This window comes from Medicago sativa, chromosome 2 (genome assembly GCF_051527215.1).
Source record: "Medicago sativa cultivar Bolivia chromosome 2, Bolivia_mono, whole genome shotgun sequence".
NCBI classification, from domain to species: Eukaryota; Viridiplantae; Streptophyta; class Magnoliopsida; order Fabales; family Fabaceae; genus Medicago; species Medicago sativa.
In genome coordinates, this window is record NC_140750.1 from 70,611,695 (window position 1) to 70,623,153 (window position 11,459).

The following is an 11,459-nucleotide window of genomic DNA, read 5'->3' on the forward strand; positions in this document are numbered from 1 at the left end:
CAATGCACGTAATTATAGTCATGTGTGTGTTTCAAGGATTTCAAAGAAATTATTAAAACATAAATGCACATAATCGTGTTATCAATGTGGCAGAGCTGCATGTGATTGTTGAAACGCATGATTTGAATGTAAATGCATATCTCTCTCTAACGTATGCACAATGATTTTATACTTAGATTTTGATTTGCAACATAATTTACGTGCCTCAACGTCATGATTCCCTTCTAACTCTAAGGGTGTGTTTGGGAAGAGGGTTTAGGAGGGGAAGGGAGGGGAGGACTTACATTCCTTTTTTAATTTAAAGACATTATAAAATGAATGATTTTTAAAAAATTGAATTAACAACATGATAAATGATCATATAGTACTTCAAAAACACTTAATTTATCTTAAAAAAACATTTTATATTGTTCGTAATTTAAAAAATAAAAGTGAGCCCTCCCCTCCCTTCCTCTCCTAAACCCTCTTCCCAAACACACCCTAAGGCTTTGTCAGGAGTTTGGAGGGGAGGAGAAGGAAATACTTTGAGATGAGAGAAATATAGGGGAAAATTAAGAAATCTTTATCTTTTGAAAGAATATTTTTTTAGAGAGTGATAAATTAATGTTTATGATTAATACATTTTAAATTTTAAGAATATTATAACAACATATATTAAATTTGAAGAATTCATATAAATCCTCCCAAACTCCCCCCCCCCCCCCCCCCCCCCCCCCCCCCCCCCCCACCCAAAACCCTCATCCAATACAATTTTTTAGTTCCCCAAATGAGGAGGGGTTTATATTTTGAAGAAAAATAATCCCCCCAAAGCCACTCCTTCCAATATCTTCTGTTTCTTCCACTTACTTTTTTTTTCTTTCTTGCAAGCCGTTACATTCCTTCCCCTCCAAACTCGCAAACAAAGCATAAGTGACGGAGCTCTTACGAAGCCCAAGGGAGCGGTGGCTCCCCCCACCAAAAAAAAATAAAATAAATTTTATAGGAAGATACCAAAATACATCTTACATTTAGAGAAAATTATCAAACTTTTTCTCACTTGGCTCCCCCCAATTGCGTAAAATTGTATATAACTTTTATGTTAGTATATTTCGCTCCCCCAAATATTTTAGGTAAGATTCGCCACCAAGTTTTAAAACTCGGTAAGGTCATTGACTCACTGGTTCAATGATCGAACCATTAGGTCGTTGATTGAACCGCATGATTGAATCAGATGACTCGATTACGTAACTGGCCTCTATAAAAAATTTGTATGTGTATTAAACCATATAAATCAGTATCTATAAATCATATAAAAAACTCATTGATCATAAAATATAAAACTTTCATAGTTTAAAAGACAAAAAAATCATTGCACTAAAGATCATAAGACAATTAATCATCATTGTAAGTGGTATGTACGACCTCCGGTCACTATTATAAGTAAAATTTCACTTTTTAGATTCATTCAATAAATAATGTATGTAGTCTATATATAGACCACATACATCATTTATTGAATGAACCTAAAAAGTCAATTTCTGCTTATAATAGTGACCGGAGGGAGTATATTTTAACAAACCATGATTTAATTGAATCATATCATCCTCCAAAAAACTAAATTTTAATCAGATCCTAACAATTTTTTTAAAAGAGTCAACCAAACAAAACCACGTGTAATTTTATGCTTCATGATTTGTTACCTCAAACCTCATCTAAACCACACATCAACTAGAAGGGGTTTGAATCCTACAGACGTTTTTTTTTTTGCTAGAGAGAAAAAAAAAAGCACAAAAATGAACGAATTTTTTTTTCATTATTTAATTTGTTTTGAAAAAAAAAATCAAACAATTTTGTGTCTTTCTCTCTATGATAAAGTTGGGATCAAGTGTTTAACGAGCTCAGGTGCATTATTTAGAAGAATCTTAGTTCGATTTATTGGTGGAACAACTCTTATAAGACTTTTTTTTATCTTCCGACCGAACTCCGGATTACCGACGCACCTTTCTCTTGAGAATTATAGTGTTAACACTTGACACCAAACAACAAAAATGAGCTTTTCAAATTGTTTTAAGAAATGGAAACACCATTAGAACGTGTTAGGATCTTCGCCATTTCTCAAAGTAATATGAACGAGAGGCAGCCACAAAAAATAGATAAATGGTCCTACCATTATGTGAGTCTCACCATCATTGACTATTTTTTAGTCTAATCCATTTGAGTTGATCCCGTAGTGTTGGTTTGAGACTTTGGAGTGTTTTTCTTTTAAGGTTTCATATTATATTCCTTTGGTGTCGATTTTGGTGGGATTGGAACCCATACAAGTAGACGGTGATATTGAAACCCTCAAATTAGTCGATCCATGAACCAGATACTGAATATCAAAAAAGAAACTATTTCTTCTTGAAGAAAAAAAAACTATTTTATACTCCGTCCCATAATACTTGACACAGTTGACCTTATTACGCATTCCAATGCATAACTTTGAGCTTAAATATCTTGAATAATATATTAGAAAAAACTATGAAAATTTGATATTTTGAAAATACTCGTTGAGACGAATCTAACGACATCTTATATGATATTATTTATTTTGTATATTAATAGAAAAATACGGTCAAAGTAAGTTAAGTCAAAATTGCACATTTTTAAATGGATCATCTATTACGGAACGGAGGAAGTAGTTTCTTTTAAATTTACGTGTTTTTATCTCTTACTGTACAAGTTACAACCCCCAACCCAATCAGGTTCCGTTTACTGCTAAGTGCAAAGTCTCCTCTGCAGCATTCCAAAAGCCACTGTCGTACAATGTTCAAACAAAATAGAATATTAGAATCCTTCAAAATTCGAACAACTATCATAACATAAATTCCTTTCTTTCAACATTAGGGGTTTGGTTTATTAACGTCATGGCCAAACCTCATGAACTCAAACCATTATATGCAACACTTCTCAACAAATGTTTTTCCTCAAAAAACATAAACAACCTCAAAATAATCCATGCACGCACCATTCGTTTAGGTATTTCACCCGATGATTTCATTCGAACCAAACTTGTTTCTTGCTATGCTTCATGTTCCAAATTGCACCAAGCAAATATTCTTTTTTCATTCACAAATCGCAAACCCACTTTCCTCTACAACTCTCTCATCAGAGCCTATTTATCTCTCAACTTATTTAAAGAAACACTTTTGCTATTTCGCGAAATGCGGTTGTCTTATAAACCCTTTGATTGCCATACTTTGCCGCTTGTGCTAAAATCTTGCGCTGGGTTATCGGCGTTAAGGCTTGGGAAACAAGTTCATGGAGCTGTTTTGGTAAATGGGTTTGCGTTAGATTTGAAAAATATGAATGCTTTGATAAATATGTATGCTAAATGTGGGGAGTTGGAGTGTGCGCGTAAAGTGTTTGATGGAATGTATGAAAGGAATGAGGTTACTTGGTCGACGATGATGGCGGGTTATGGAATGCATGGGAGGTTTGAAGAGGTTTTTGAGATGTTTAATAGAATGGTGGAAGTAGGAGAGAGGATGGATAGTGTGAGTTTTACGGTTGTGTTGACTGCGTGTAGTCATGGCGGGTTTGTAGAGAAAGGGAGGGAGATTTTTGAGATGATGAAGGTGAGATTTGGGGTGAAACCTGATGTGAGACATTATACATGTATGGTGGACATGTTGGGGAGAGTTGGTTTGGTGGAAGAAGCAGAGAAGTTGACTTTGAAAATGGATGTTGAGCCTGATGAAGCTTTGTGGGGTGCCTTGTTGGGAGCTTGTAAAACTCATGGGAAGGTTGATGTTGCTGAGAGAGTTGCAGAGAGGGTTTATGGGAGTGAGCTGAGGGTTGTTGCATCCTCAATTTGAATTCAATATACATTATGTTTTCTCATAACAAGACAAGGCTATATATAGACTCTAGTTCATTCTTTTATATCCTTCAAGATATATGACCTATCCCAATATCCCATCATGGGTGCTTGAAATGAGATGATAACAATTGATGTAACATTTTTCTCTTTCAATGTCAATTGCATCATTTATTTAAGAATATAGTTTTGTTACTTTCAATTCTTATTTAACAAATTGTATGTTCCAACATAATTAAGATCTAAAACTATATAAGAAGAAGAGAAATACATAGGAAATTTATAAGAGAAACTGTTAATAAAGATCTAGAGATTAATGAGTTAGATCAAAACATGATTTATGATAGAACACTATGACGTAATTTGATCCGTGTAGCTGACTCCATTTAGTGGATAAGACTTGGTTTTTGTTATTGTATTCCAACATAATACATTTACCACTTAAAGTTTAGACCAGGAACAACATTAACATGTTGCAATGAGTCATAAACATAGTCTACTGAGATTGAAGAAAAAGATTAGGAGAGGAAAGAAAATAGAAGAATGAAAAAACGGAGGGAGAAAAATGAAAATTTGAGACAATCAACAATCAAACACACGCCAACATAAATAAATAGAAATCTAGATAGAGACACCGCCGCTTGTAACATGGATAAGTAAACTGTGTTTTTTTTAACAGTATGATTTTTCTACATAATTCATATACGATGCAATAAAAATTGACTATATATATTGCCCCCATAACATGAGGAATAGGTGAGGTCTTGATGATTTTTTGATTTGTAATTCAGAGTAAATTATGGTAATAAATCACTTTCTTGGACTCAATTAGTAGGTCTGGTGAATGAGTTATGTAATTGTGCAACTCAATCACAAAATTCAATCATCATCATAAGATTCTTTTCCTGAGAAATCAGGAACATAGCCATATAGGTGCAGCTCAAAAGACAAAAGCTCCAAGGCTGAGTAAATGTAGTCGTTCTCTTCATGATATTTATCACCAGACACAAATTTGTGAATGCCGGAATCAATTTCAATGGAACTAAAAGCTAGATTCTTTTGTAAGCCACGTTCTTTCATTTCCCTCCTAACCTTGCTCGCACCATCCCATTTTCCAACAGAAGCATATATGTTAGAAATAAGCACATAATTTGAATCTCCACCAGGGTACAATTCAACAAGATACTTCATCACCTTTTCAGCCAATTCAACATTCCCTTGAGTCCTACAAGCTGCAAGCAATGACCCGAGCACCACTTCATTAGGCTTCATAGGCATTTTCTTGATCACATCCCAAGCCTCCTCCAACCTCCCCGCTCTACTATAAAGATCCACTAAGCAACCATAATGCTCAATCCTCGGCAAATTTCTACGATCTCTATTCATGTCAGCAAATATTTTCCGTCCCTCATCAATCAACCCAGCATGACTGCACGCTGTGAGTGCACCCGTGTAACTAATTCCATTCGGCTCTAACCCTTCCTTCTTCATTGAACGAAAGAAACTCAAAGCCTCATCAGCATGCCCATTAACCGCAAAACCAACAATGATCGAATTCCACGACACCAAACTCCGCTGACTCATTCCATCAAACACTTGATGAGCAAGCTCTATACACCCACATCGCGCATACATATCTATCAAAGAATTCAAAACCCTAACATTATCCCTAAACTCTTTCTTCATCACAAGTCTATGCACCCACAACCCAAGACCAAGTGCACCCAAATTAGCACAGGCGGAAATAATCGCAATAACAGTCACATAATCCGGCACAACACCAGCCAGCTGCATTTCTCGAAAACACTCAAGAGCTTCTTCATAACACTCTTTCTTAACAAACCCACCAATAACCACAGTCCAAGAAACAGCATTCTTCACAGGCAATTTATCAAACAGTTTAAGTGCATCTTCAACATCACCATTTTTCATATACCCATCAATCATAGTATTCCAAGAAACCAAATTTCTGACACCCATTTGATCAAAAACCAACCTAGCATAATCCAATTGCCCACATTTAGCATACATGTCAATCAACGCAGTACCCACCATCACATCATCCATGGCAAAGCCATGTTTGAAAGCGTGTGTGTGTAATGCAGTTCCAAAGGAGATGCTGGTTTTGGAGGGAGAGTGTGCACAAGCAGAGAGGAGAGTGATGATAGTGATGTGATTGGGTTCAACTTCGGCTTCGAGCATTTGGATGAATTCGGTGGCGGCTTTGAGGAAATTGTTGTTTTTGCAGTGGTGAGAAATTGAGGATGTCCATGATATGGTTTGGTTTGAGGTGGATTTGTGTTTCAGAGAGAGTGTTTGGTTTTTGTTGGGGTTGTTTGGGGGAAAAAATGTAGAGGGAGGTTGATGATTTGGAGGGTGAATCTGTGGAGGGTGAGGGTGGTGTGTTGGTGTTGCAGTGCACGTAGTAAGGATCATTCTTTCTCTCAATTGGGGTGGTAACTGATTTTTGGTTGAGCACCTATATTTATACACTCTTTTGGGGTGGTAAATGTTTTCTTTTATAGGTTTTCCCGTAAAGTAATCTTACTGCAGATACGGTTGAACGTGGTCACGTCTCTAAACAGAAATTCAAACTTTAGTTTATCACGTTGCGAGGGTCTAATCCCTTGCGTTAAACTATACTATGTTGGTCAAAGTATATCATGTGTCTTATTTTTTTTTTTTGAGAGAATATCATGTGTCTTATTATTTCGCTCGAATTGAAACTTTTATGCGTTGGAAGACTTTCGACACAACGGAATAGTCGGGTGTTCAAAAATGGATTTTCATTTTTCAAAACTGATATTAAACAAGATAAATAATTTATGAAACTAATTTTAGAGATAAAAATGGGTTTTTAACTATTCATTGAACTGAAATCTTAAATTGCAACATTCATTTAACTAAATTAATGAAGAGGGTAGTGGTTCTACCATCTGTTCACATAATCACATTCACAACATGGGTTCAATGGTATGAAAACCAATGAATCTATTAGTCCTAGAGAATCAAAAACATCTATACATGAGTTGACATTTTTTTTTGAAAGGTACATATATGTGTCGTTAAAAGTTGAAAAACACAAGTCTACATATAGCATCAATTTTGGTGTCATCACAGCCACACCTTCTCTATAATTTGCCAAGCAGTTGTAGCATTAACTTGCCAAAGAACTCCATGAAAATCCAGCACACATGACAAATTATCCTCATAAAGTTGGCCTACTTCAAAACACAGTAGCAAATCTGCTCCTATGTAAACTGAGACCTCATGAGACATAGATATGCCGTGTCGTATAATACACGGGAATCGAGCAGATTTTGTTTACATGTTTATGCAGGTAAAAAATAATCAGGTATTTATTAGACTTGACAAATTCTTTAGGTATCACATGTTAATACCATAATCAACTTCGTACAACATGAATATCACAAGAAATACACATAACTTGCCTTGTAACACAGATTCATTACTATGAAATAGAAATTGTTTTCTTGTGTAGGGCAAAATCCCAAACTACATTTATCTACATGTTGGTATAGTACTCTGCAGTATTTTAGTGTCAAAAGCAATACAAAGACTAAAAGCAAATAATTCATGCCTTTTAACAGCAGAAAGAGAATAAAAAAAAAACAGACATGGTGAATCCAAGTCAAATTCATAAAAAAAAAACACACACACAAAAAACCAAGAACCACAAAAAACAAGTGAAATCTACTTTAATCATCTAGCATCAGCAGAAGTGAAAGAGTCAGCAAATCCAGTAGGCCTCACTGCAATACTTCCTTTACTGTCTTCAAGACTCGCAGCACTATAGCTAAACTCGCTGCTTTCTGCATCCTTCCAAATTTTCAACAATTGAGGAAGTTGTCGAGTGTCGTCAACGGCAGAATAGCAATCGAATTCATCGTCAACCGGTCGCCATTTCTCCACTAGTGCTGATAGTACATTGACAGCATGACTCATATCTGGCCTATGGTATGCTTCCCTAGCAGTGCAATGTCCAGCAAGTTCTGCTACAACAGTTATACTTTCATGTGTTTCGTCGTTTGGTTCCAAAGCTGGATCAAGGGCAGCCATAAGCTTTTCTTTGTTTGATTTAATTCGCCAAAACCATTCGGCCAAGTATCGGATTTCTTCTGACCGGCTCTCATCAAGTGCTGTTAGTCCGGTTAGAAGTTCCATTAACACCACTCCGTAGCTGAACACATCAACTTTTGTGGTGATTTTCCCCATCACTGAAAAACATTTAGACAAACATGGTATGCTGAGACGTCACACATTGATAAGTACGATGATCACTATGATGCAATGTTAATTTTTGTTTTTTCCATATAAATGAGACTTTTTACACACTACCTAGAAGTTTCTATTTTAACAACATTGTAAATGAACATAAACCAACAGAAACTACATGCTGATACTGAAAAGAATGTAGTGATTCCACAATTAATTATATGCTGGCAATGCTCAATTGCTACAATACAACTATTTCATAGTTAGAATTTAGAATGAAGACAAAATTTTAAGCAAGGTCATACCTGCATATTCAGGGGCAAGATAACCAAATGTTCCAGCAAGTTTGGTTACCACAGATTTTTCACCATTCGGGGCAAGTTTTACAAGACCGAAATCTGAAACTTTTGCACGAAAATCATCGCCTAGTAGAATATTAGAGGACTTGAGATCTCTATGAATAAAGGTCTCGCGAGCAAGACCGTGAAGATATTCCATTCCTCTAGCAACATCTAGGGCTATTACAAGTCTTTGTGCCCAAGACAACGGCTTTAAGTCGAACTTTTTCCAATGAAAAAGATGCTGACTTAGAGCCCCAAGTGGCATATACTCATAAACTAAAAGTCTCTCATTTCCTTCAATGGAATACCCCAAAAGAGATACCAAATGTCGGTGACGAACCTTTGAAAGAACATCTATTTCAGATTGAAACTCATCCAATGCCTTGCTTCCAATAGCTCCATTCTCCATTCTCTTCACTGCTATATTGGTTCCATCTTCTAATTCCCCCTTGTAAACAGTTCCAAATCCACCGCGGCCTAGCTCATTTTCCGTTGCAAAATTGTTTGTAACCTTGCGTAGCACTTGCACCGATATGACATGGTTACCAGCCTCAATATAGTAAGAGTTTTGAGTTTCACCACTTAAGTTGCTCAGAGAACTTGTCCCAGTTTTTCCTGATAAGCTTCCAGTGTTATTGCTTGAAACAGCAATTTTAAATACATTGTTCAAATCAGACGGATCTCTCGGGTGAACCACAATGGAACTCGGAGCATCCAACGAGGTTTTTTTCTTGTGCTTAGAGAAACATAAAAAGAGATAAACAACCACAAAAGCTACAACTGCAAACACTGCAACTCCAGCTACTGTTGCTACTGTCTTGAAACTTTTGTGATTTGAGCTTGGAACTAGCTGATTAAGTGAAGATGGAGAATGTGAAGGGTTTTTTGCCGAACTCGGGCCACTAATAGTGGGACTAATACTCCCTCCAGTTTGATTATTAAGAAATGGGTTACCAACAGTAATAACCTTCACACCATCATGAAAATCCGGTAACGGAGATTCAAGATTATTGTCACTTAAATCCAACAACTTCAATGATTTCAATTTAGTAAAATCACTAGGAACTGCGCCGGTTATATTATTTCCAGCAAGCCTAATTTCAAGAAGTGAGTCTAACTTAGCAAGTGAAGGACTTAAACTACCATTAAGCTTATGTTTTGGTAGATTAATTATAGATACAGAGTTTGAATTGCAGCTTAATCCAAACCATGGTCCTGTGCTACTTGTGCATGGTTTATTACCTGACCAATCAGAAATTAAAAACGACGGATAATTCAGATTGTTCAGAAAATCAAGCAGTGCAGTAACTTCTGGTGAACATTCAAGTCCTGGCTCAGTTTGACAAAAAAGATTATCATCATAAGTAAAGTTTGCAGCTTTAAACTTTGGTATTGGACCCATTAGCATGTTATTGTTCAAAACAAGTAAATCAAGATTCATTTCTGCTAAGGATTGTGGAATTAACCCAACAAATTGATTGCTATTGAGATTGAGTTCCTTCAAAGAAGTAAGATTTCCAATATTGTTTGGAATTGTACCTGAAAACTTGTTTCCATGTAGCCAAATCTGTGTTAAGAAAACCATTGAAGCAATAACATCAATTGAACCTGTAAAACCACCTTCTCCTTCTTGATTATTCAGCCACAAAACCTGAATTGAAGATTGAGCAAAAGTAGCCGGAATTGAACCGGAAAATTTGTTGTTTGAAAGCCTAAGATTTGTGAGAGATGGCAATGCGCCTAGAAAATCAGGCAATGAACCAACCAAATTACAATGAACCAAAGAAGATTAGTTAACTGAACCGATTTTTCCAAATCCAAAGGAAATAACCATCCATTAGTACTAACATTGAGTTGATTTTCTTCCAAAGACAATACCCTAAGGCTTGTTAATCCATTGAAGAAATCAAAAGGGATAGCATCAAATGAATTGTAATCCAAGAAAGCGAATTCCAATTTAGATAAACCGCGAAAACTAGGCAACGTTCCGGTAAGGTTGTTTCGTTGAAGACCTAAATTGTAGAGTTCTGAGAGTTGGTTAAAGTTTTGTGGCAATGTTCCTCTAAGACCAAGATTCTTAGCTTGAATCTGAGTGACTCTATCATCAGAACAAAACACATAAGGCCATGATGGAGGACCACATGGATCATTACCTTTTTCTGGCCATTTCAAAAGCTCTGGATTCTCTAATCCTTTTCTAAAATCATTCAAAACTTTGAGATCATTTGGATTTGTAGCACCATAACATATTATAATGATTGAACAAAAAAACATCAACATGGAAATTTGTTCTATCAACATAACTCCCATGATTGGCCTAAAACAAAATAACCAAACATTGACAAGGAAGTTTCCTCCTAGTAAAATCAAAACCTTGTATGTGACAAATATCAATGTCTAATTTCTATGACCTTGAGACATTCAAGAAAGAAGTTCAAGATGAGTGTAAAAATGTGTGCTAGCCTAGGTAGTGTTATTGTTACCTAAAGTAGGTATAAACAAGAGAATATTTTGCTTTATTGAGGAAATGTTGAATGGAAGAGTGAGAAATGAAATTGCTGAAGTTGGAAAAAGAGAACAAGAGAATGTGATTGTGGAGTACCTTCAACTTTTGCAATTTTTTTTTCTTTTTTCAGTTTAGTCTACCATGACTGTCGCTGAAGAAACCTTTGCTTTTGCTTTATTTTTTATTTTTATATATTTTATTATTCTCTGATTTGTTTCTTTGTAACAATTCTCAAAGCTCATTTGTGATATTTTGCATTTAAGAAAGAGTATAATAAATACGCACATTGACGATGTAAAATAGTTTTAGAAGAATGCTAGCAACACTCACTTTTCAACACTCTCTAATACTAACTCTTTTATTGGATAAAATCAATGTATTTTCCACCACTTTGTGTTGATTCAATTTTTCAAAATGTAGACCCACAATGATTTAAATCAATAGGAGAGTGAGTATTAGAGAGAGCGTTCAAAAGAGAGTGTTGCTAACATTAATCATCATATTCTTTATTATGTTTGTTACCACGTAATTTATTTTT

The 11,459-nt window shown here is 35.6% G+C and overlaps 2 protein-coding genes and 1 pseudogene across 3 annotated transcripts; 1 reads left to right on the top strand and 2 right to left on the bottom strand.

The window, feature by feature from the left end:
• The first annotated feature begins 2,714 nt into the window (after positions 1 to 2,714).
• On the top strand, positions 2,715 to 4,020 carry LOC146950265 (pentatricopeptide repeat-containing protein At4g16470 pseudogene; annotated as a pseudogene). The gene has a single exon (XR_015027475.1). The product of XR_015027475.1 is annotated as a pentatricopeptide repeat-containing protein At4g16470 pseudogene (transcript).
• Positions 4,021 to 4,420: 400 nt separating this feature from the next.
• On the bottom strand, positions 4,421 to 6,333 carry LOC146950266 (pentatricopeptide repeat-containing protein At1g05750, chloroplastic-like). Its single transcript, XM_085746206.1, has one exon. The coding sequence runs from the start codon at positions 6,272 to 6,274 to the stop codon at positions 4,718 to 4,720; it is 1,557 nt and encodes a 518-aa protein (XP_085602332.1). The 5' UTR covers positions 6,275 to 6,333; the 3' UTR covers positions 4,421 to 4,717.
• Positions 6,334 to 7,286: 953 nt separating this feature from the next.
• LOC146950267 (receptor protein kinase TMK1-like) lies at positions 7,287 to 11,092 on the bottom strand. Its single transcript, XM_085746207.1, has 2 exons — positions 8,380 to 11,092; positions 7,287 to 8,076 (listed from the first exon to the last, which is right to left on the bottom strand). Exons 1-2 carry the CDS (start codon positions 9,998 to 10,000, stop codon positions 7,562 to 7,564), a joined length of 2,136 nt encoding a protein of 711 aa, XP_085602333.1. The 5' UTR covers positions 10,001 to 11,092; the 3' UTR covers positions 7,287 to 7,561.
• Between the last annotated feature and the right edge of the window lie 367 nt (positions 11,093 to 11,459).

Excerpts from the sequence above, each read along its gene's own strand:
- LOC146950266 (XM_085746206.1), bottom strand. The coding sequence starts at position 6,274 with ATGATCCTTACTACGTGCACTGCAACACCAACACACCACCCTCACCCT.
- LOC146950267 (XM_085746207.1), bottom strand. The coding sequence starts at position 10,000 with ATGGTTTTCTTAACACAGATTTGGCTACATGGAAACAAGTTTTCAGGT. Across the intron at positions 8,077-8,379 it reads TCTTGCCCCTGAATATGCAG|TGATGGGGAAAATCACCACA; the intron begins GTATGACCTTGC and ends AATGTTTTTCAG.